This window comes from Haplochromis burtoni, unplaced genomic scaffold (genome assembly GCF_018398535.1).
Source record: "Haplochromis burtoni strain Fernald_Lab_line unplaced genomic scaffold, NCSU_Asbu1 Contig_7, whole genome shotgun sequence".
NCBI lineage: Eukaryota > Metazoa > Chordata > Actinopteri > Cichliformes > Cichlidae > Haplochromis > Haplochromis burtoni.
The window spans coordinates 5,019,678-5,041,420 of record NW_024582368.1 but is presented as its reverse complement, the minus strand read 5'-3'; the positions used below and the strand labels follow the sequence as shown (position 1 = coordinate 5,041,420).

Below are 21,743 nucleotides of genomic sequence, written 5' to 3'. Positions count from 1 at the left end.
AGAGAAGAGAAGAGAAGAGAAGAGAAGAGAAGAGAAGAGAAGAGAAGAGAAGAGAAGAGAAGAGAAGAGAAGAGAAGAGAAGAGAAGAGAAGAGAAAACTCACCTGAAAAAACACTGGGAATCTTGGTTAGAAAACTTTTCACTGTTCTGATGGGGATGCCATTTTTCTCATCCTGCATGCGTGCTATTACCTCCTCCATCTGCACAAGACAGGGACAGTGGAAGAGAAGGGAGAGTGAGTACTTTCTGTGAACTTGTATAAGTAAGTGGAGGTTGTGTGTGTGCAAGAGAGAAAGAGGTACAACAGATACAAACATGTTTCTGTGTGGTTCAGCCACGTCTCCAGGGGACAGAGAGTAAGGCGAGAAAGTTAGTGACTAACCATCACAGCTGTCAGATTTCTGCCTCTCCTTTGACAAATCTCTCTGATGTGTGTCATTTGTCACATAAAAGCACCAGTAAGCTGCACTTATTGGATTCTGCAGTCTCTATTGAATTTTGGAGTTCTAGCAGTGAATTTTTATTATTATTATCCATTGCATTATATTTATGTACTCAAACCACCACATACATGAACTGGGCAGAACAGAGACAAACATTAGAAATAGTATCAGTACTGTAAAATATATTGTATTGTCTTCGGCATTAACATTAAGTTAAAATGACAAAAACAGGTGTACAGCCACATACTGGCACACATGCAAACACACAAACATTTGCACACATGGCAAAGATGGAAATGCACTGGGAGTCGTCTCGAGGGCCTGGCAGGGCAACACAAGGCAGACATGTTTCCAAGAACACCCAGAAGGGAGCAAAGCAGAGCAGAGCATAGTGCTGACGCGTCACCACAATTGGATGCCAAGCTACCTCCCTAAACTCTTCCCTCAGTGTAAAAATATACACATGGAAAATATGTACGTAGAAATCAACACATTTTATTTGGTCCACCCACCACACAAACCTCAGTTGTAGTGATTCTATCAAGGTTTGTCCACTTTAACTCTACTATTTAATAATGGCATTATTTGTAAAATGTATGAATAGTGTGATTGCATTAAAAAGCTGCGACTTTTTTCAACCTCTCTCGACTACCATGACATGGATGACTGCAAACCTATATTGTAACTATATCGCAGTAATACTGCTAACAGGAAGATATGCAGCGTACATGACTTTTTTTTACCGATAACGTTTTAGATTTTAATTAAGAATTTTGCATTTTAATAAATGATGGACTTAATTTTTTATAAAAAGTTTATTTTATTAATCAAGCAGCAGACTTCCAAGCTGAACAGTCAAGCCAGAAGCACCAAAAACTGCTAATTTTCTAGTCGTTGAGCCAATAGTCATAGACTCCTGTTAAAATATCCAACTTTACAGGATCAAAATGCATGGTTCAGCATGGTAAAAAAAATGCTTTCACATTTATAGGTCATGAAATTCATTAATCATTAAATTGCACCTCTTCACTATGTGTGTGCTCTATGTGTCTAATTTAGTGGATTATCTGATTAATATTATGGCTTGTTTTGTTGTACAGACTGTCCAAGATGTTTGTTTAGAATTAAACAATTAAACTAATAGTAGGGGCAGCACGGTGGCACGGTGGTTAGCACTGTTGCCGCACAGCAAGAAGGTCCTGAGTTCAATTCCACCATCAGGCCGGGGTCTTTCTGTGTGGAGTTTGCATGTTCTCCCCGTGTTCTGCGTGGGTTCCCTCCGGGTACTCCGGCTTCCTCCCACCGTCCAAAGACATGCAGCTTGTGGGGATAGGTTAATTGGATAACCCAAATTGTCACTAGGTGTGAATGTGCAAATGAATGTGAGTGCGAATGGTTGTTTGTCCCTGTGTGTTAGCCTTGCGACAGACTGGCGACCTGTCCAGGGTGTACCCCGCCTCTCGCCCTATGACAGCTGGGATAGGCTCCAGCGCCCCCCGCAACCCTGAAAAGGATAAGCGGAAGTGAATGGATGGATGGATGAATTCTAGTATCATCTTAGCCCAGTAGTTAGCACTAACTGGCCAATAAGTGTGTCTTTGCAAAAGCACCCCTATTCAGTTTATGAATATGGTTCACTTCTGGCTCCAAAAAACAAAAAAACTGCATGGAGGCATCAAAAAAGCTAAAACGCTACTGTTAAATGCATGTTTTATACTGTTGTGATTCTTACCTTTGTCTTTTTTGCTTCTAACTTACCCGCCCACACAGGCACAGGTAGTGAAAACACCAGTTGTTTATGCATATCCTATGAGATGACGTTGTCCTTCTCAGTGGATATGAAGGAGTACCTTAAGTTAAATATATTTTGCTGCTATTGTCTTTTTCCCAAAAACTATGCGGCTATGTGAAAGCTCCAAAGTGCTATGTTTCGTACAGGTGTTTCACTGTAATTTTATTTTCAGTGGGTTTTTTTGTATTCAAGCAAATCTAACTTTGTGTTTGGTGTTTTGACATGACAATAACTGTACGCTACACTGAAGGGTTGTGTTGTTCTTGCAGGTCTGACTTCATCGCTCATCTCCTTCAATTTAATTTCCTCTCCATCTTTTATATAACACACATACAGTATGACTTATCAGCTCAGCTCATGAGGGAAATTCAACACAATATGAATAAATACAACTGCATTTCATATAGATGTGGGTTTTGTTTAGGTGAAAATGAATTTCTTGGCCATATCAGTGAGAAAGAAACTGTTTTGATTATGCACAAGCTATGTTAACGACTTTTTTGTTTGACAGTTCATGAGCCAGCTGTGAATGTATAATTATACGATAAAGACCCATGGCTAAAATTCTGAAGATGAAAATGATCAAAATTAGTGATTACAAGCAAACTGAGAATGACAGAGCACGTGCAAATATTAAAGAGCTGACAGATTAGTCTGGACCTAGACACCTAGAAATGGAAATAAAAATAAAAACCGGGTGAAATGCATATTTCTGTCTGTTTTGTTAATCTCTTGCTCCCACAGTACCATGTGAATTACCTGTAGCACTAAAATACACTTCTAAAAACATCTTTAATCTCTCACACATTAACAAGATCTTAGCTTTAATAAAAAAAAATTTAAAATAAAGCTCTACCTAAACTGCTTCTGGCAATCCTCCTTGAATTTCTGTTGTTTGTTGTTGGATTTTAGTTATTCTCACATGTGAATAATATCTGGGACACCAGACGAGTTTGTATAAATAGCAATGTTACACCAATTGCATGCCGATCTTCTCCCCTAAAGGAGTCCACAGTCCAATACCCCACAATCTAATCTGAGATATAATATTTTATTTTAATGGTCAATGCTGCAATCAGTAACTTTCACTACTTGTATTCCTCTTTCATGACTACTGGTTATTTGGAAATTTAAGGATGTGAATGTCTAAATCAAAGACAGGTAAAGTAAACTGATAGAAATGGTGGAAGCTCTAGCTGACTAAGAAAAATTGGAGACTTTATTGAATTTATTTTTAACATTCAGACACTGGAGCAGTCACTACATCACTATTTGTGTAGTAATTACACAATAGTAACTATGTCAGTATTTCTGTCAAATCTAGGAGCTTGTGGCTGGACTATGAATGCAAACAAACTACGATGGAGTTACAATTTTCACAATTTTATCAATAAATTTATAAACAGTTAATTTTTTATTATGACACATATATTTCATGTAACTGCTATCTTGACCCCATTCGGTCATAAACTAATAGCGGACTGACTCCATGTTACATCGAGATGTCGCCGCCTTGATGCAACAAATTCGCTTTGAAGACAGCAACTGACTGCGAGTGGTTACAGACTTGCTCCCTGTCTCCAAAGCAACCATTTCAAAGGCAAGAAGATTGCAAGTATATTACACATAGTTGCAATAATTTTGGTCATGTCTAGTGGGACTGTAGAATAACAAAATGCTTAATGTCATTCTCTGTGCTTTTAAGTAGATTTGGTACAACGTTCAGGCTTGATTTAGAAAATCTTTCTAAATTAATCCAAAATGCATTTAGTTCATCCCTTTGGAACAATTGTACTTTACAGTGGCAACCTGTCTCAGTCTACCTTTCTCTAAAAGTTGGATGGTACTGTGAGCCACAGAGCAAACAAGGACAACAGCAACATTGATCAATACTTCACACACTCTCCCTCCTATCTCTGCAAACCGCCTACACATGGTAAAATGCCACCAGCGTGAATATTCAGGATCTAAAGCTCTTGGAGTCGGGATGCTCTCAGGCTTCATGTTGCGAGGAAGAGACGAAAGTCGTTTCCACAAGAGAGAAGGAGGGGGAGCAAGAGCCTCTCTATCTCTCTCTTTCTCTGTCCCCCACCCATCCACCCACCCAGAGCTGTCTGACTGTGTCTCTGCAGCCTCTTAACAGATAAGAGTGAGTGTTTTGGCTGCACAGTGTGAATCATTGAATAATGATGGCACAGGACTCTGTACGTATGAAGTGACTAACAAAGCTCCGGATATAAGCACATACTGAGCTTCAGCACAGGGCTTCAAGCACTTCAAAGACTATCACGGAGGGTACTCAGGGTGCAATCAGAATGTTTTGAAGCACCATTTTCAGCAAAAAACATTTCAAACTAGGTTTGTAAATCAATGCTGCCCTCTTAGATTTCTTTTAGCCTCTCTTAAATGCAGCAAGCGCACTTATGAGATGGGCTATTCCTAAGAATAGCAAGTAAATAAAAGAATCATTGATTAAAAAGGTTATATAGTAAGCACATCAGCAAGGTGTCCATTAAGCTATGTTATTGAATGTCTTAAGAAATTTTTAAAAAGCTGTTTTGCTGTCGTGATGGGGAATGTTCACCGTTCATTTATAGAAACAGCAACTGTGATTCGGTCTTTTACGACAAGGTTTATCAAGTGAACCTTGGAATTCTTACCTACATGTAACTGTAAAACAATTTGGTCTAGATGTTTTGAACCGTTTTAGAGTTCAGTGACTGGATGCATTTTGGAGGGATGAGGTACCCCTGTGGGAATTAACAAACACGGCTTGAAAATTGCTGTCAGCAACTATAATCTTAACATTTGAAGCAAATTTTCCAAATATGAGTCACAGTTCACTCATTTTTGGATTATTGTACAACCTATAGGCTGCAGGAAGTGGTTTCACACTTTAACACATGATTGCTATTCATCTAGAGGTTGACCTAGATTTAAACCTCTGCACTCAATGAACTTATTTTTGAGACATTCTTAATGGGAACATTATTACCTATATAAACTTTACATTAAACAATAAAATTACTAGCTTCCTAGCTGTGCTGCTGAGGACATTAAAACCACTCCTATTCTTCTTTTTCTCCTCTTGGTCTTGCTGTCCCTGTTGTGATGGGTGACTCTTGCTGCACCAGTTGCACGAATAGTATTATCTTGACAGTGTTATCTGAGGACAAGGAACGATTCCTCTGAAGTACATCACTTTCACATCATGAGACGTTGCATTCGTACACACTGCACAGGCATTCTCATCATTACATCTCACACAGCGCACACAACAATTATCAATCATATTGCAAGACCGTATGCTCACAGAGAATTCAGAGATATGCACAACAGACATTATTAAAGCTTATGAACACAGAAGTTGGGGATTATTTTATTTTAAGCGCAGCATCAAAACAGGTGGATTACCCAGTCAGAGTCTGGCTGCCTAAGGCGGCAGGAGAGCAGACTGAAATGAACCTGTGGCTATATAGCATGACAGGTCTACTAGATAAAACAATCTCTGCAGTTGGTTGATCTCATTTCCTTCTGAACTGAAGTCCTTGGATCCATGAATGAGGCAGAACCTGTGGTGGAGGCTCAGAGATAACAGTTCTATTTTTTCCCTCCACAAGCAGCAGTAGTTTACAAAAACTCCAACATGTAACAATACAGTAGGTCCAAGGTCAAAAGGCATTATCTTAATGATTTTATCACTTGGAACCAAAATGCTCACGTTCACATTTTCTTTCCTTTTATTTATTTATTTGGATTTTTTTTTTTTAAAATAAGCTCAGTATTTCACAAAGAAAAACCTCTCAAAGTTGTCAACAGAAACGGATCAACTCTCCTGGACAGGTTGATGCATTTATACACCGAATGAATGTACAAATCCCATGTGGAGGATAAGAACATGCAGGCAGTGTGCTGTAAACAGTTTCTCAAAGACAAGTGAAACTTTTTTAAGATTACAAAAAATAGCAATGGGAAGCATCAACTGACAAGGACAAAACACTGTTGTGGTTCAATGCAAACAAAGTTAGTAAAAAGCTTTACACTGCAGCAGCAGCACACCATTTGGGCATTCAAAAAAAAAAGACCCAGCAGATAGGTGAGGAAAGTTATTGAGCTGGTGCTGCCAAGGTTGTTGAATAGATGCAATGAATCTTAAGTTTCTCTGAGGTTACCATATGAGTTACCACAGCAACACAGTCTGGGACCGCTATCACAAAGACAACTTTGGCGCACTGCCACCACTCATTCAGAAAGAAAGAAAGACGGAGGATGGGGGAAGAGTGCATGTGGTGGACAAAGGCGAATGCACTTTGCATGAAACATTGCAGTTATGTCTTTGTTGTTATTTGTAATTCCACAGCTTTTTTGGCGGTATGGTAAATTGTTGTTTCATTATTGCTTACAAAACTGTTAACGTCATTATAAACTTATATACAACGTCCTCAGTTATTCATTCGAGGTAAATGTTTGCCCGCTTACCAGCAGAGCTGTTGAGTAATATGGTGGCAACCACTGAGTTTTTGTATTTATTTTATTTTTTGACCAACAAAACAAAACAGTTTATACTGCCTTAATATAGAGAAAGCAAAAAATCGTCATTGTGGTTTACTCATCACTGTGTTATGAACATGTACAATAAAAACACCGCAAAGGACTGCCTAAAATGCAATACAAAAGAACAGCCATTGCATTGATACCCACTATTCACTCATATTAATGTGTGGACAGTTCAGTAAAAGCATGATCAATAAAACATGTCCAAAATAATAGATTTTATTTATTCGGTGCACATAGGCAATTTAACATTTTTGTATTTATTAAAGCAGAAAGGCTCGGGAATTGTCTCGCTAATATGCAGAATTCAGTATTTGTTTACTAGCATTGCAGTGTTACTACACATCATCAATGAATAATTTTGCTTAAGAAAAGAGACCACAGAAATGATTGATATTTTTTTCGCTAACTGTCTAAATGGAGTAATTATTCTCGCACTATGTGCCACCCACAGAGAAAAAGATCACATCGATCATCAAACACTTAGGGTTATAAAGTGGAAAAGCCCTAATATGTAATCCAAGAAAAACAGGGAGACACCCCAACAAAGCTAAATTCTCTGCACTGGTAACAGATGGTCATGTTGGGTTTGCTTTGCTCACTCTAATCTTGCATAAAGCAGCCTGATTTGAATTTCATTCAGTTTTAAATATTTTCTCAGCCCTTGTCTTAGGTTTCTTTCTAATGCCTATTTTACATTTTTACTTTCCCTTGCCTATCTTTCTTTATTCAGTCATCCCTTCAATTTTCATAGGCGTGTTGATGGGAGATTTCACATGGAGCATGAACAACAGTCTGTTTCACAGCAGGCCAAGATCACATAGCATGAGGAACAGATGCCCAGGTGAGAACACTGCCTGGGGTGAAGGCAATTAATCCGAGCTGAAGGTAAATTTCTGTTCTCTGTAAGGCAGATTCTGCAAATCACTGATTAGTCATTTAACAACATCTGGAGTTTGGTGCTTGATAAGCTTTGCTTTCGGTTGTATTCATCAATACAGCTCTGTCTCTGTGTACACAATCAGGCTCCATTGAGCCATCAGTCATATGTGAGCATCTGTTTCCTCAAATGTCCCTTCACTCCTTCCCACTTTCGAATGTTCTCTAGCGCTGAACATTTGTTTCCTCTGCCTTCTTTATTCTTCGCTGTGTATTATCGGCAATAAAATCAGCAGAACACACAATGCAGAGAAGTGGAGGATGCCAAGCTCAGAGCAAAATGCATTGCCATTTGCTGTTGCAGTGTTTATGAAATGAAATGAGAATTATTCCTGCTCGGTTTCTGTTGTCACTTCTAATATTAATGTGTATCAAAATGTGCCATTTGGTGGTGTACAGCTTTGTCCATTTTTTTCCATTATGAGAACCGTGATAAGAAAAACCTCGGGCCATTGTGAAAGCTCGTCTTTACAGCGGCAGTATTATCGTGAGCAAACCCTGGTCGACAGTGACGCACAGACAGCTTTCTTAAAACATACTTTGATTTGTTTGGGTGTTTACAAATGGTTGTTGTACACAAAGATTTCACCTGAGTATTGAAATGCTCCTTGGGGTGCGACAGGGAGCCTTTTAACGGCTTGATCTGATTTAGTTTGATTTGCTAATGGATGAAAGTGAGACTGTTGTTTGCAAGCAAACAAGCAGATCTTTGATTCCCTATGTGGTGTTATCGACTTAAGGCTACCTGAGTGGCGTGCTGTGATGGCTTCTGTGTGCTTAAATATAGTACCTTTTCTGTTCAGAGCACTAGTAGTAAGCCAAATTTTGTTTAAAAGGATAACACTGTGAATAATTCATTATGACTCAGTGGATTGAACTAAATCAAATCACTTGAATTCTGCATTGTGCCATGCTTAAATGTGCCCTGCAGAGTGATCTTGAGTGCAGAGTGAAAGCAAAATGCGTGCATGTGTTAGGGTACTTAAAGTTTAATAAGCGTGTTGAACTCTGCAGGTCCATATTTACTATATAGGTTGGGTTTTGGGTTTTTTTTACTATTGTTTACAAGGTTACTAGCTAGCTGCCTTCCTCTTCTGTGTCTTGCAGGTGCATTGTCATATGCAAGCATGTTACCACCACCTGCACATCAGCATAACCATGTGAAACCACAGGCAGGACGTCCCTGTTTGCAGAAACACATTTGAATATGCAGTAACAGAAAAGGTCAAAACTAAAGAAACTTTACCGCAGAGTCAACTTTTCTAATGTTTCTCTCTAATGTTATATTTGCATATCAATTAAAAACAACTGTGAAGAATTTCATTTGCACTGATAATGTTGCTTTGGGTAATGAAAAGTGAAAAAAGAAAAGCCAATTGTTTAAAATAAATGAAAAATGAAAGCTAGGATAAAAGGTATTTTCTGATTTTCTTTTTTTCCCCTCACAACTACCCAAGTGGTGAATTATGCCATGAAGTGGGAGTGAATTGAATTGTCAATTACAGAAGTTTACAGATAATGGGTGACACAGACACCCACTATGCGACACAGGGGGGCGAGCAAAGGGAGGGGGGCGTTCTGGCACGATCCAGCCATTTGACATGCATCAGACAGTGCATAAATCCTGCTTTAATCGATTCAAGGAGTGACTGCAAGTCCACTTTGTATGATTCATTTCATGTTCTAAATGACAAACAGCTTCTCACCAAACCTTCGAGTTTGTTTTAAAATAGCTTAAATCACTTTTTTCTTGACAAGACTGGAAAATGTGCAAAAAGAAAATAGCATGTTTTAGGACCACTTTAGTGTCACACCCACAACTTAAGCAATCAAGCCATTATTATTTATATGTCTTGCCATCATGATGACATCTACACACAATGGTTAACATGTGAGGGGTGTACTACAAATCAATTTTAATATAGCCTTTTTCTTATAGTTGGCTTCCAAAACTCCAATAAAAGGTGCTTTTGAGGTGTCATTTCATTCTTTTTACTCACAAAATGAACAAGTGTTGCTTACATCATGCATCCCTTTGCTTATCCACCTTGGGTGGCAGGTGGCTGGAGCACATCTCAGCATTAGATGACAGGTAGGGGTACTCCCAGGACAGGCTGCCAGTCCAAAGTCAGGCTCACATACAGAGACAAACAAACACTCATGCTGACATCCACACCTACAGCTAATTTAGAATCACCAATTAACCTAACACGTCTTTGAAGTGTGGGAGGAAACTGGAGCAACTGGAGAGAACTCATGCAGGCACAGGAAGAAAATGCCACCGCCAAGAACCCACGTCCCAAAGCACTCGACCCAAGGGAAACACTGTAGGATACTCAGAAACCAACTTCAGTAGATATTCCCAGGTTTAAATAACATCACAGTAAGTGGTGCTTTCCTCTAATCAGGTGTAGGAGGTCTTTGAGTGAAAGAGAGAATTGCGAATCGCATGGTGTACGCTGTAACCTTTTTGACATTTGTCAAGCTAATCTATCCATGGCCACACTGAGCAAAGTAAAAGTGTGGATAATTTTAAAAAGTAATAATATGCATAATTTTGGAGGGTTAAGAAATTTGGTCTACCTGTTAAAGTTGCCATTCCATGAAACTAAAATAGCACAGGCATTTTGTTTAATAAAAGCATGACCATCATTCCTTCCTTACTGGAAGTGTAAAACTCATAGCCAAAGCATTCCTATACAGCAACAGAAGCACCCGTTTCTGTTTTGTCATCTGGTTTGATGGACAGATGGTATTATCAAGATTTAAATTTGAATGCTTTCCAGATGGTTGCCAGCTGACACTTGCATTCATAATTCCCTTCTGCAAAGTATTTTCATTTACTTCTACAGTGTTTACAAGTCATGGCCTCTTTCCTTCCCAAAAACTGTCTCTTGCATATGGCTATAGAAAGATCTTTAGTATTTTCCTTGACTCCTCCACATCTCCCTCCCGAAGCGACGACCATCTACTAGAGAGAAAGAGATGCACATTGAATGAGGGATAAGAGACAAGCAGCCAGTGATGCCTTTCTTCCTTTGACATTGCTACACTTAATGCAGTCCTTTGTCCGCCAGCAGGGTTTCTGCCATCTCATGCTTTAAGTAAACAGAGCACATTTTTAGAATAATGTAAAATTCCAGAAAGACCACAATACATACTTAGGTTTCAGGGCACACTAAAGTTCCATGTCATGACTTTTTCACAATGAAATATAAATTTTTAATTTTACCATTGCTGTAACTGATGCTTGAAGGATGTGACTGTTGTTGATTTTAAGGTTGTTAGCTTAAAATCAAATAATTCAGAAGTTATTACAGTATCTAAGCATAAAACCATACAAGGAACTTTACCAATATTTCTAATGATGTGTTATTATTATAACTGTCTCTACTTATCTGTCACAGTTAAATAAACATATTTATATTAAAGGAGTTCAAATCAGTATAAACATCAGACGATTATCAGCTGTGCAGCTCAGTGTTTTAGCATTACTACCTGCAAATTTGCTGTTTTTGGCTAATATCCTTCATGTAGACATCAGTATACTTCTAAACTGAGAAAGTTGGGAAGTTATGCTACAGTACCTTCACTAATTGTCCGTTAAAATAACATTTAATGCAATAAAAAGCTACAAAGTGATTCCCTGTATCTTGTTTTTTTGCTGTAGTAGTGAATAAAGTTACACTGGCAGCCACCGTAGTAATTATAGCAGCATGCTAATTTTAGCATTAGTGGTAGTATTGATTTTGTTGTAGGCTGGCGTAACATCTCGGTCAGTTAGTGGCGACCTTACTATAAAACAGCTTGCACTTTTATTTGCTCATAAGCGACAAACTTAAGCTTCAGCATTTTTCCAGTAGAACTGACCCCAGGGTTACACACCAGTGCAGTATTACTTCAGTTTTTACTCTAGTTAATGTTTTCCTTAATCTCATCACTGTTATGCGTTGCTTTTGAGTTATTAGCTCAACCGTCTTCACTTTTCTGTACTATTCAGTTTACTCAGTTTTCTTTCTGTTTGTCTCTGAATCTACTACAACACGGTGTTCCTGGATGGTGGTGGGATAGTGTTCCGGGGCAAGGCCTCACTCTCTCTCTAACTCGCACTCTTACTGTCTCTCTCTCACTCTCATCTTCTTAGTGGGCGGGCAGTGGGCGCGATGACTAAGCCAAGGTTAGGCATGTGCTAGAACATAATCCACTGAAACCCAATATCCCTCCTGCCCACCTACCATGATTTCATCACTTAAACAGCAACTGTGTGCTATCATAAATTAGCAGATAAATGAAGAAGAAAGCTGCATTACTTTCAGATGGACTGTGCAAAAGTTTTCCAAGACTAAAGCATTACTGATCAGCCTAACACAATTACATATACAAAGCTATGTTTTGGTAAAATAATAACAATAGCTTTTAAATTGGTTTACAATAGGTTTTACTAGACGTTGCTGTGATTCCAGCACTTCTTTGTGGTAAAAAAATTAGCAATTCTTGGCAATAAGAAAATTCATACTTAGGTGCATTTAATAATCTTGCTTTTAATTTTGACGATTAAACAGGACGGTCTGGCCGTGAGAATTTGGTAGTGTTAAATGAAATCGCCCCTTCTTCATCAAGGAAAGCCATTAACAGGGTCCACTTATGGAGTCTGAGCTCCAGGGATCATGTTTAGACTAAACAGAAGGACAAGGGGAAAAAAAGAGGAAAGGGATGAGAGAAAAACAGAGAATGGGAAGCAGGAAGGGAGGCTGGGTATGGAAACAGAACTGCGCTGGGAATAGAAAAGAAGGGAGGATGCTTTCTATTTTTAGGTCTAGATAACATGAGAGAGAAGAGGCATCACCCCCTCTCCCTCTATCCCCTCATTTCCCACATTCCTCCTTGGCACGTGCAACAGACACTCAGGACGGCTCTATGTGCCTCGAATACCAATAAGAGAGAAGCAGCTGGATACTGGCAGGCTGACATTCTTCTGCCTTCTCCTGTCTGCAGAACAGAGACAAGACAAGGGCTGGGTGTCTGACAGGACACACACATCCACACTTCAGAGGACACACCAGTCAGGATAGGCAATAAACCAATAAGGGCAGACTGTTTGACGCAAGCAACACTTGAACTATTAAGCAATGAAGATTGTAGATGATAGGCTTTGTTGAGGATTTCAAACTATCATCAGGTACAAACCATTAGTGTGGACAGGCAGAAAGAGATATGCTGTGGAACCTAAACGAATCCAAAGAAATCAAAGAATCAAAATGAGGTAACATTAAAACTTTACCACTGCCAGGTAATGTATGAGAATTGGCGTTTATATAGTCAGGTTTTCAGATAAGTGCACGAAAAGGGATGCTGCAAACAAGAACACAGAAAAAAATGCCTCAGTTGATACATTCATGCAGGACAGCTGCCTTAATGCCAAACCTTGTCATCCACACCCTGACATATCCTCTCACTTGTTCCAATACCAGCTTATTCATGTACACACTAGGCTCCAGTGGCACAGGCTAAGGCAAGCTAAACATCAACAAATCAAGTCAGTCCAGTGCAAGGAACAGTTCCCTTGATATCCAAATGCATTGTTAAATCTGACCTGGTCTTTTTTCCTTCCGCTTAAAGTTCTAATAAAAAAATTCTCTTTTGTCCAGCACAGACATTGTTATGTCAATATGTAAACACTGATTCACAGACTGTGTGAAAAAGAGAAAATATGATATACGCTGTGTTCTGTTATCAGTAAAGGAGAAAGGATGCTGTTATTGCTGCTTTTATCAAGAAAAAGTAGCAATAACAGCATGCAATAGATCTTTTTAAAATACATGCGACCGCCAGTGCTACCTATCAGCCTCCTAGTAATCACACCTATGGTACCAGTGAAAAAGTCCTACATCGTCTTGTTTTCATTTATCACATTCACAAGATTTTCAGAAAACGTAATCTCTGACCTCTGACCTTAACATCAAGGTCACTGAGATTCAAATTCATTCATGATTTTAGTAAATTGAAAATCCTAGATGACGTCCTTCTTGAGTTATCACATTCACAAGATTTTTAGAAAATGCGACCTCTGACCTTGAGATTAAGGTCACTGGGATTCAAACGAGTTAGAGATTTTTAGTAGCTGTTCTTATGGTATCAATTTCAAACTCTTCCATTGCCTTATTCACGGCTTGTCATCAACATGTACATGATAACGTGGTCCAATGTGTAGCGTGTGTGAAGGAGAGCGAGAGAATGCCTGAGATAAAGGCCAGTCCAAATCATTAATTGAATCAAGCAATCTGACTGGTTATTAGCTGTGACATAATAACCATACACATCTAAATCTAATTCCTTTACAACCGTGGTCTCAAGTGGGGACCTGAAAGGAGCTGCAGCTAATATTCTAGAGGTTTGCAAAATATATTGCCATTAGTCAATGCATATGTACAAAATAAGCATAATGCATCTATTATTACTTTCAAGTTATTAGTTGGTGAACAGAAATCCGTGTTATTGTGAGACGTCAATTTGTTATGAAATCACTCACGTCTGTTGGGGGCAAATAACAGTTCTGCATCATAAGATTATGACAGGGCTTTGGTGACTAGTTATTGTTGCTAAGTGTAAATGAGCTTCACTTATATTGACTTAACTGCTTTTGTGTAGCTAGTAAATTGTTTGCTTAACATGTAAATTAGTTTGTTACCACATGGTGCATATAAAATTACACCTAAAGACTGAAAGTTGACATGCATAGATACATAAAATAAAGGCTGACACACATAAAAAAGCTGAATGAAAAACACTAAATGCACTGTCTTCTTTTGAAGAAAAATCAAATAAGCTACCAAATTACATGGCAATCGCCTTGCTCCATGTGCAGGCAGTCAGCAGGATCTATTTCTTTATAAAAACACTGATTTCTGAACATATGTTAAAAAGAAAAACAGCGTAAATTGAGCTGAAAATGCTGTTATATTTAGGTGCATTGTATGGCCCTTAGCTGCCATGAACTTTACAATTACATAACTGCATGGACAGATTTTCAGCTAAATGTAATCCAGTAAAACACAAGTTATAATATTTACTACAGAAATGTAGCAGAGTTTTAACTATAAGTGGCAGAAAATAAAAGTATGCTAGTCATGCTCTTGAAAAAAATGTACTCAGTTGCGTCTATTGTCCCCCTTTTATTCATGTACTCACAAAAGGAAAGGATTTTGGTGAAAAATGCAGCTGATACACAAACAACACTGCAGGCTTTCATGGACTGAGCAGGACTCTAAAAGTGTATGAATGTTTTGCCCGTACACGTGGACTGGCAAAGGCACCGAAAAGCAAACATACACACACATACAAACTCATGTCCTGTCACTTTGCGCTGGACACATTGTTGAAGTGCTCGAGATAATAGCATTTGACAGACTGCTGGTGTGGTTGTCATGGGGATCTGATCTGAACAGCCACTAGCTACCACAGCAGAAACAAAACAGAGGGCAGGAGAAAGCACATCAATTCCCAGAGCATTGTCCAGGAACGTCATCTCAATTAGCAGAAGAGACACTGTTAGGGGTCAGTGTCTAAGAATCAAATTATTAAAATGATGATGATCCAGATAGGAATGCCTAATGGAAGAAATTGGGTGTTGGTTAGTAAGTTAGTTGGTAATATAATGTGTAGAAAGAACAAAGTGTAGCATTGCTTTAGAAGCGGTGTGAACCTGTGCTTTAACCCAGATGCTATCAGCACACTAGCAGACACTATTTGACAACTAAACACAGGTAGATCAGTGAGGGTAAACCTGAATTTAATGAAAACATCATTATTTTTTGCTCAAAATTAAATGTCATCCATTAAATAGTTATTAAGAAATTTCTCTGAGTATGTGGTAGACCTTCAGACCACCACTGACAACCAGAAATTCATTCTGCTTGGCTAAAATAGCTCAAATAAAAGGTAAATCGAAATGTGCACATTCATATGCATTTCAATCGGCAGCACTCTTAGAATTTCTTAGATTATTATTGTTTACATTACTGTTATTAGAAAATATGCTGTTAATACAAAACTAATAGGGGCAATTTTCTTGCATGTAGATTGTAATTTGCCGCCTAATATTTTGTAGCTGGATAATTACTTGAAGTGCATCTACAATTTGATAAAATATGTATGGCCAGTAGGCTAAGTTTATTAAACCTCACATATAACTACATAATGCTAGGAAAGCTGAGGACTGAGCAAAGTATTGGTGTGTCACATGATGGCAGTTGTGATATGTTGGCTATAAGGTAAAAGTTTAAAATACACAAAACAGATGCAAATCATTAGTTGGTTACTTTTTACAGAAATGTAAAAAAAAAACAAAAAACATCAGCAGCTTGAGTCAAGATGGCGCCGGAGCTTTGTAGACTAGGCTGTGCTGTGGATAACTGTGCCTGCTAAGCTGAACTAATGATGTGACGCTGGAAGCATCACGAGGTTGCAGGTGGAAGCTTCTCAGCGTGCAAACACCTGCGAGCTTAGGGAGTGTGTGTGTGTCTGATGAGCTCAGATCTGCGCAGCTTTAAATTAAGGTGTGTTTCTGTCTGTTAGGCGAATTAAAATGTATGTCTCAAATATATGACTATGTACCCTTTGGAACAATTGCTGCTTGACTTTTATTATTGGATTTGCGCACTGGCACTCAGTCATAGCAAGCTAATCACTGAGACATGACCGCTTCTGGGAGAACGACTCCTTATTGTTGAGAGGGGCACCAAGCTGCAGGGGGACAATCAGACCGGCACTCTCAGTTACAGTTCCAGTCAATTTGGATGAAAATGCCACATCCAATGGTTGTTTGTTTAGAGAGAGTTCCCAATAAAGCTATGAGTCACGAGTGAATCACTTCACACAGGAGGAGCGATGACTGTGCTCCACCAGGGTCTAAATACATTTCTCTCTTTTTCTCTTTGTGAGGATAAAAGCTGACTGGATTGGCTTGGGCTCTGACTAGGGTTCAGATGACTTCAAAGAGAGGCGAGGGATGTAAGAGAAGGGGACAGAGAGGCAGAGGTGGAGGGATGTTTTATGTGTGGTGCTGTCGGTGGACAAGGGGTGAGAGTGCACATGTATGTCAGGGACCGTATGAGAAAGACAAAGATAGAAACTTAGTTTGAAATGGTGGAGTATATGAGAGACATCAAAGACCTGAATCTGAACAAAAGAGGGCATGAGAGTGGGAGGGGAGACAGAAGGGGGAGATGGGAATGAAAGAAACAGAAATGAGAGGGCAAAGTGTGAACACCAGAGCCAGAGACAGTGATGGAAACTGGGATATAAAAAAAAAAAAAAGTTGGGAGTGAGAGAAATGTTTTCACAAGTTTACACAGACAGAGAAGACAGAGAAAGTGCAAGAATATTTTTGAAGACCGCCTTCACTTTGACTTCAAGCTGCCAAAATACACAGTAGAGAAGTAAGGTAATACAGAAAATATGTTCTTGTTTCTGTTTACTTTTTAACTCTCTTGATGAGCAAATATGATTTTTGCTTTGGCAATGATTTGAGGCTGCTATGAAGTATATACTGTTTGAAAATAGCATTCCTCACATGATTTTATTCTGTTTCTGCTGAATACTTTAGTGGGTGATTTGGGACACAATGACATTTACAAAAAAAGCAGCTAAGAGTAATTAGTTAATGGTGTTCTGGTTCAAGTATCACATAATAAATATGGTGTCCAGAAAAATGATAAAGTCCCAAAACTATATCCAAACCACAAAAAATAAACTAGCATATTATAAAACAACTACTCTGTGTTATCTGTCGTATAAAACAACAGGAAATAAAGAAAATGCAGTAGCCCTGCCCTTAATCGGTTGATAATGAATCATCAAGTATTGTACACTAAATGCATCTCACAGTTAAGAGATTTTAGAGCAAAATATATAACCAGCTTTTATACATCAGAGATGCAATCTGGGAATTTATACATAGTAGACGGTGAGTGGGAAGGAGTGAGCCTTCAGCAGAAACAACCGGTGAGTGCGTTAGAAGTAGAGACTGCATGGAAACCGTTTACAGATGGTGTTTGTAGCTATGGAGGGTCGAGAGAGGAGGGGCACAAATACAAACAAGAAGAAAGGACGGACATGCAGAGGTTTCAGATGGACAGACAGACACACTGTGACTGTAGCGAAATCAAAGAATTCAGATGTCAGCTTCATTGTTATGTCCTACATTTTAGCCTTCTGTTTTTATTTTCTCTCTGGCCCCATTAAACCCATCACACCAGAGATGGCAGTGAATTAATTTACAACTCTGGGGCACTCCTGTAATCTGTATCTAAATGTTGAGCTGGAATTAAATGACGAGACAGAAGCACTGCCTGAGTCAACCGCTATCTTAATGCCCAGGCTTCCTTGGACCATTATATAACCCTAACAGACAGGCCTAAAGACTCCAGCTGTGGCAGACGTATACAGAGAGGACCGCTTAGAGCAAGATGGGCCTAAGTTTCTGCTCACTGATCTTTGCAGTGCTTTAAAAACCATCACCTCGCATCAAATTAAATGTTAGGTAGCAAATACAGCTTTGTGATTGCAATAATATCTTTTTTAATTTATATGTGATAGCTATTCATGCTGACTAGCAGCCTTTCTCTACAGTGCCAAAAACTCTGATTTGGATGGTTTAAGGTTGTAAGAAATATAGACCTTTGATATTGGACACCCAGGAACATTCTGTGCCCTCAGCCAGGTCACCTACACCAAAAGCAAAAGTTTCTTTGTTGCCAAAGTAAAATGAGAAGATTGATTTTCTGGAAAAGATTGGCTTTCTTTAGCTGAGATTGTAAAGATTGTAAAAATCTAACATCCTCACTCTAAATCCTGCCAGAAAAGTGAGTTTGTGCATTTCACACAGTGTACCCAGTCTCATTTTTTATTGCTGACATTTTTTTGCCTTTAGTGTTTTGTTTATTAGAACAGGCAAGTACAAAGCTTAAACCCAGTATTACTTTATATTGCAAAGCAATTTCATGATTTCAAAAAAGCCTTAGTTTGTAGCTTTGACTAAAACAAAGTACGTCATTCAAGAGGCATCACACGCTACTTTTTAACTCTAAATGATATGACATTGATACAATTCATAAATATCATCATTTCATGCTTTGAAATGACTTGTTATGAGCCTCACAAAGCCACTGCTGACACAGAGTCAAATATTTCATTACATTTACATTAAGTATTTATATGAAAACAAATCTCCATGTCCACTAATCACAATTAGGCACCCTACCAGCCTAAAAAATTAAACTCTTCATTAGTTTACATTGCTTATTTTTCAATTTTGCCACAATGGTGTGAATTTGTGCTATCGACCAGCTATGGAAGCACCACTGAACTTAAATCTTTCCCTCTAGAGCCTCGTATAATTTGGCTCAGCAATGGTTCCAAATGGTACGATGGTCCTTCAGCTCATTTGGCTTCTGTCTTACACTTACATTGCCTCTGAGCTCTGGTTGTGGGCAATACTGGGGCTGGAGCCAACAGCTTGAACTCACAAGGCTTGGGACCATCATGGTCTCTACCAGATTAATGTCTGCTTCAGGGGATTCTGGAGGGTGGGAAAGTCCACCACCTTGAGAGTCCTCTGTTGTAGAGGTGCCTATGTGATTCTGTGTCACTCTCTGTTCGAGGATGTTATCAAACAGCTTCTGCCTCACAAATCCATCCATCCTTCCTCAATTCTTTCCTATTCCTCTTTGCCATTTATCCTTTTCAAGCCTTTTCAGGATTTTTTCAATATTATTAACATGATTATATGGACCAGTTTAATAACTAAAAATGTTGACCAGTTGCAAAGAACTTTTATGAGAACTCGTATGGCATAAGAGACAAAATACAAGCCGTGATATTGCCACCAATATGGATATATATCCTCTGTGCGCCTTTGTGATTATTTATGACACGTCTCCTTAATAAACAAAAGTTTGCTTAGGGAGAATGAACTATTCACATAATCCAGCAGTTACTTCTGGTGTTTGTTGGATGTACAGTAGGAGGTTTCACCATCCACAGCATGGCTTTGTGGATTAGCTTCCGGTTGGAGAATAAGATAATAAAACTACTCTACCACCAACTGTAACAACTGCCAGCACCTGTAATTACCTTTTATTTACAGACTTCAGCAAATACAGGAGAATTGATTAGTTTGATATACAAAGCCATAAATGTCAATTCTCCCCCCTAAAGTGGGGCCAAACACCCACACGTTTCCTCAACAATTTTTGGAAAAAAGAACATGTGTTTTCAAACACAGGAAGAGAAATTGCCTGGTTGGCAAGCTGACATACGAAGAGCCCTACTTCACACACAAAGATTTCTCTCTGATCTGGCAATTATAGATCATCCCACCTCACCCCCACCCCCCCTTCGCTCGTTCCCCGGTCTTAGTGATCTTTTGATTGCAGCCTGAGAGAGACAGGCAGTATAAGAACCCTTCAATCTAGCTCTTAAGTGAGAAAATGCTGAAAATGTATTCAGTTCCCTCTGCTTTATGACTCATGAACAATGTAGGATGGTTGGGAAATTGTATTGATAACAGGGCATGCTGATATAGGGCAGGTTTAACACATGCAGCTTAGAATGAAATTGAAAAATGCGTTCCAGGCAGGAAATGAATTTTCAGCCATCTAAACCAAATTTTAATATGTATGCCTTTGTTTGTTACCTGGCACTCTGGGTTATAATTTTGAAGAAATCAGATAGACCTGATAAAACACACCTATTGTTGAAAAAAAAAATCTAAATGTGTTTTACATGTAGTATTTGAAATTATCCAAAGCATCATGCATACTCATCAGTCACTTTGTTGGATATTATGCTCCTGATTTTGTTCCTGTTCGACACATCTGAGACACCAGTAACATAAAAACAGTGGCCAACACCTCGAGAGGGTTAATAATGGACGCAGTTCTGCATCATGTAACACTGCTCTATTACTGTTGTGGTGCTGTGATGCAGAACAGAAGGATTGTCTTGTTCTTGCAAAATGATCTCTCGTATACAAGCACTTAATCAATTGACAAATCGATAGCACGCACTAATATCTTTGCCCTATTTGTCATTTCTGTTTGTTCTTTACTTCACCACCGAGGCTCACTAAGTGCAGTGCGGCATCAACGCGCTATCGCAAAGTGTAAATGACAGAAATCTCTGAAGCATAAAACAGTGAGAAAGTGCATAAATACACTTGTAAAGAAATATTCACAATAATTTTTGATGTAACTATTATTTGACAAGAAAAGCAATTTTATCAGCTGTTATAGGCTAAAGCTATTTTGGAAGTGGTCTAAAACAGAAAAGCACAGTTTGGTATTTGCTACATAAATGTTGATCAAAAATATAACCGTGACACATCATGTAGTATTTGGTTATGTGATATGAAACCAGTGGTATGACTCTGTTGTGTGATGATCTGAACTATACATAAAACAGAACGCAGATAAGCATCCAACGGATGTTCTTGGAGCCCAATATAAAAGTCCTTTTATTGTGTAGTAACCTTGCAAAAACCACCACGTTTTACTAAATGCTAATTACTTTTTAAGTGACACAGTCTGAACATAGGCAGCAGAGTATAAAATTTATCGGCTAAAGGTTAAAAAAAGTGAGAGCTGCATGTGCTTAATGTTAGAAAAAAGACAGAAAAATACAGTAGAGACTTGGCGGCTCTGCACAGCAATAGAAACCAAACTGGCTGCTGGAAGAACAATTACTGGATACCCATCGGCAGCTTAGATGTAAATAAGAGTGAGCTGGTGCCTCAGCTGTCAGATACAGCACAACAGAGACAAGATCAGGCTTCAGTATACTGCAAAACTTATGTAATATTAACCATTTATTTCATTTCACCCTCAGTTTAAATTACGAATGACTCATCATTCATTCATTATAGATAGATAGATAGATAGATAGATAGATAGATAGATAGATAGATAGATAGATAGATAGATAGATAGATAGATAGATAGATAGATAGATAGATAGAT

The 21,743-nt window shown here is 38.6% G+C and overlaps 1 protein-coding gene across 2 annotated transcripts in view; it reads right to left on the bottom strand.

The window, feature by feature from the left end:
• The window catches only part of rgs7a (regulator of G protein signaling 7a), a 51,124-nt gene that overhangs the window by 25,046 nt on the left and 4,335 nt on the right, over positions 1 to 21,743 (bottom strand). For both annotated transcript variants that reach the window (XM_005914224.3, XM_005914225.3), the window contains exon 3: positions 104 to 200. In XM_005914224.3, coding sequence (XP_005914286.1) covers positions 104 to 200 — 97 coding nt within the window. The remainder of the gene's footprint in view (positions 1 to 103; positions 201 to 21,743) is intronic.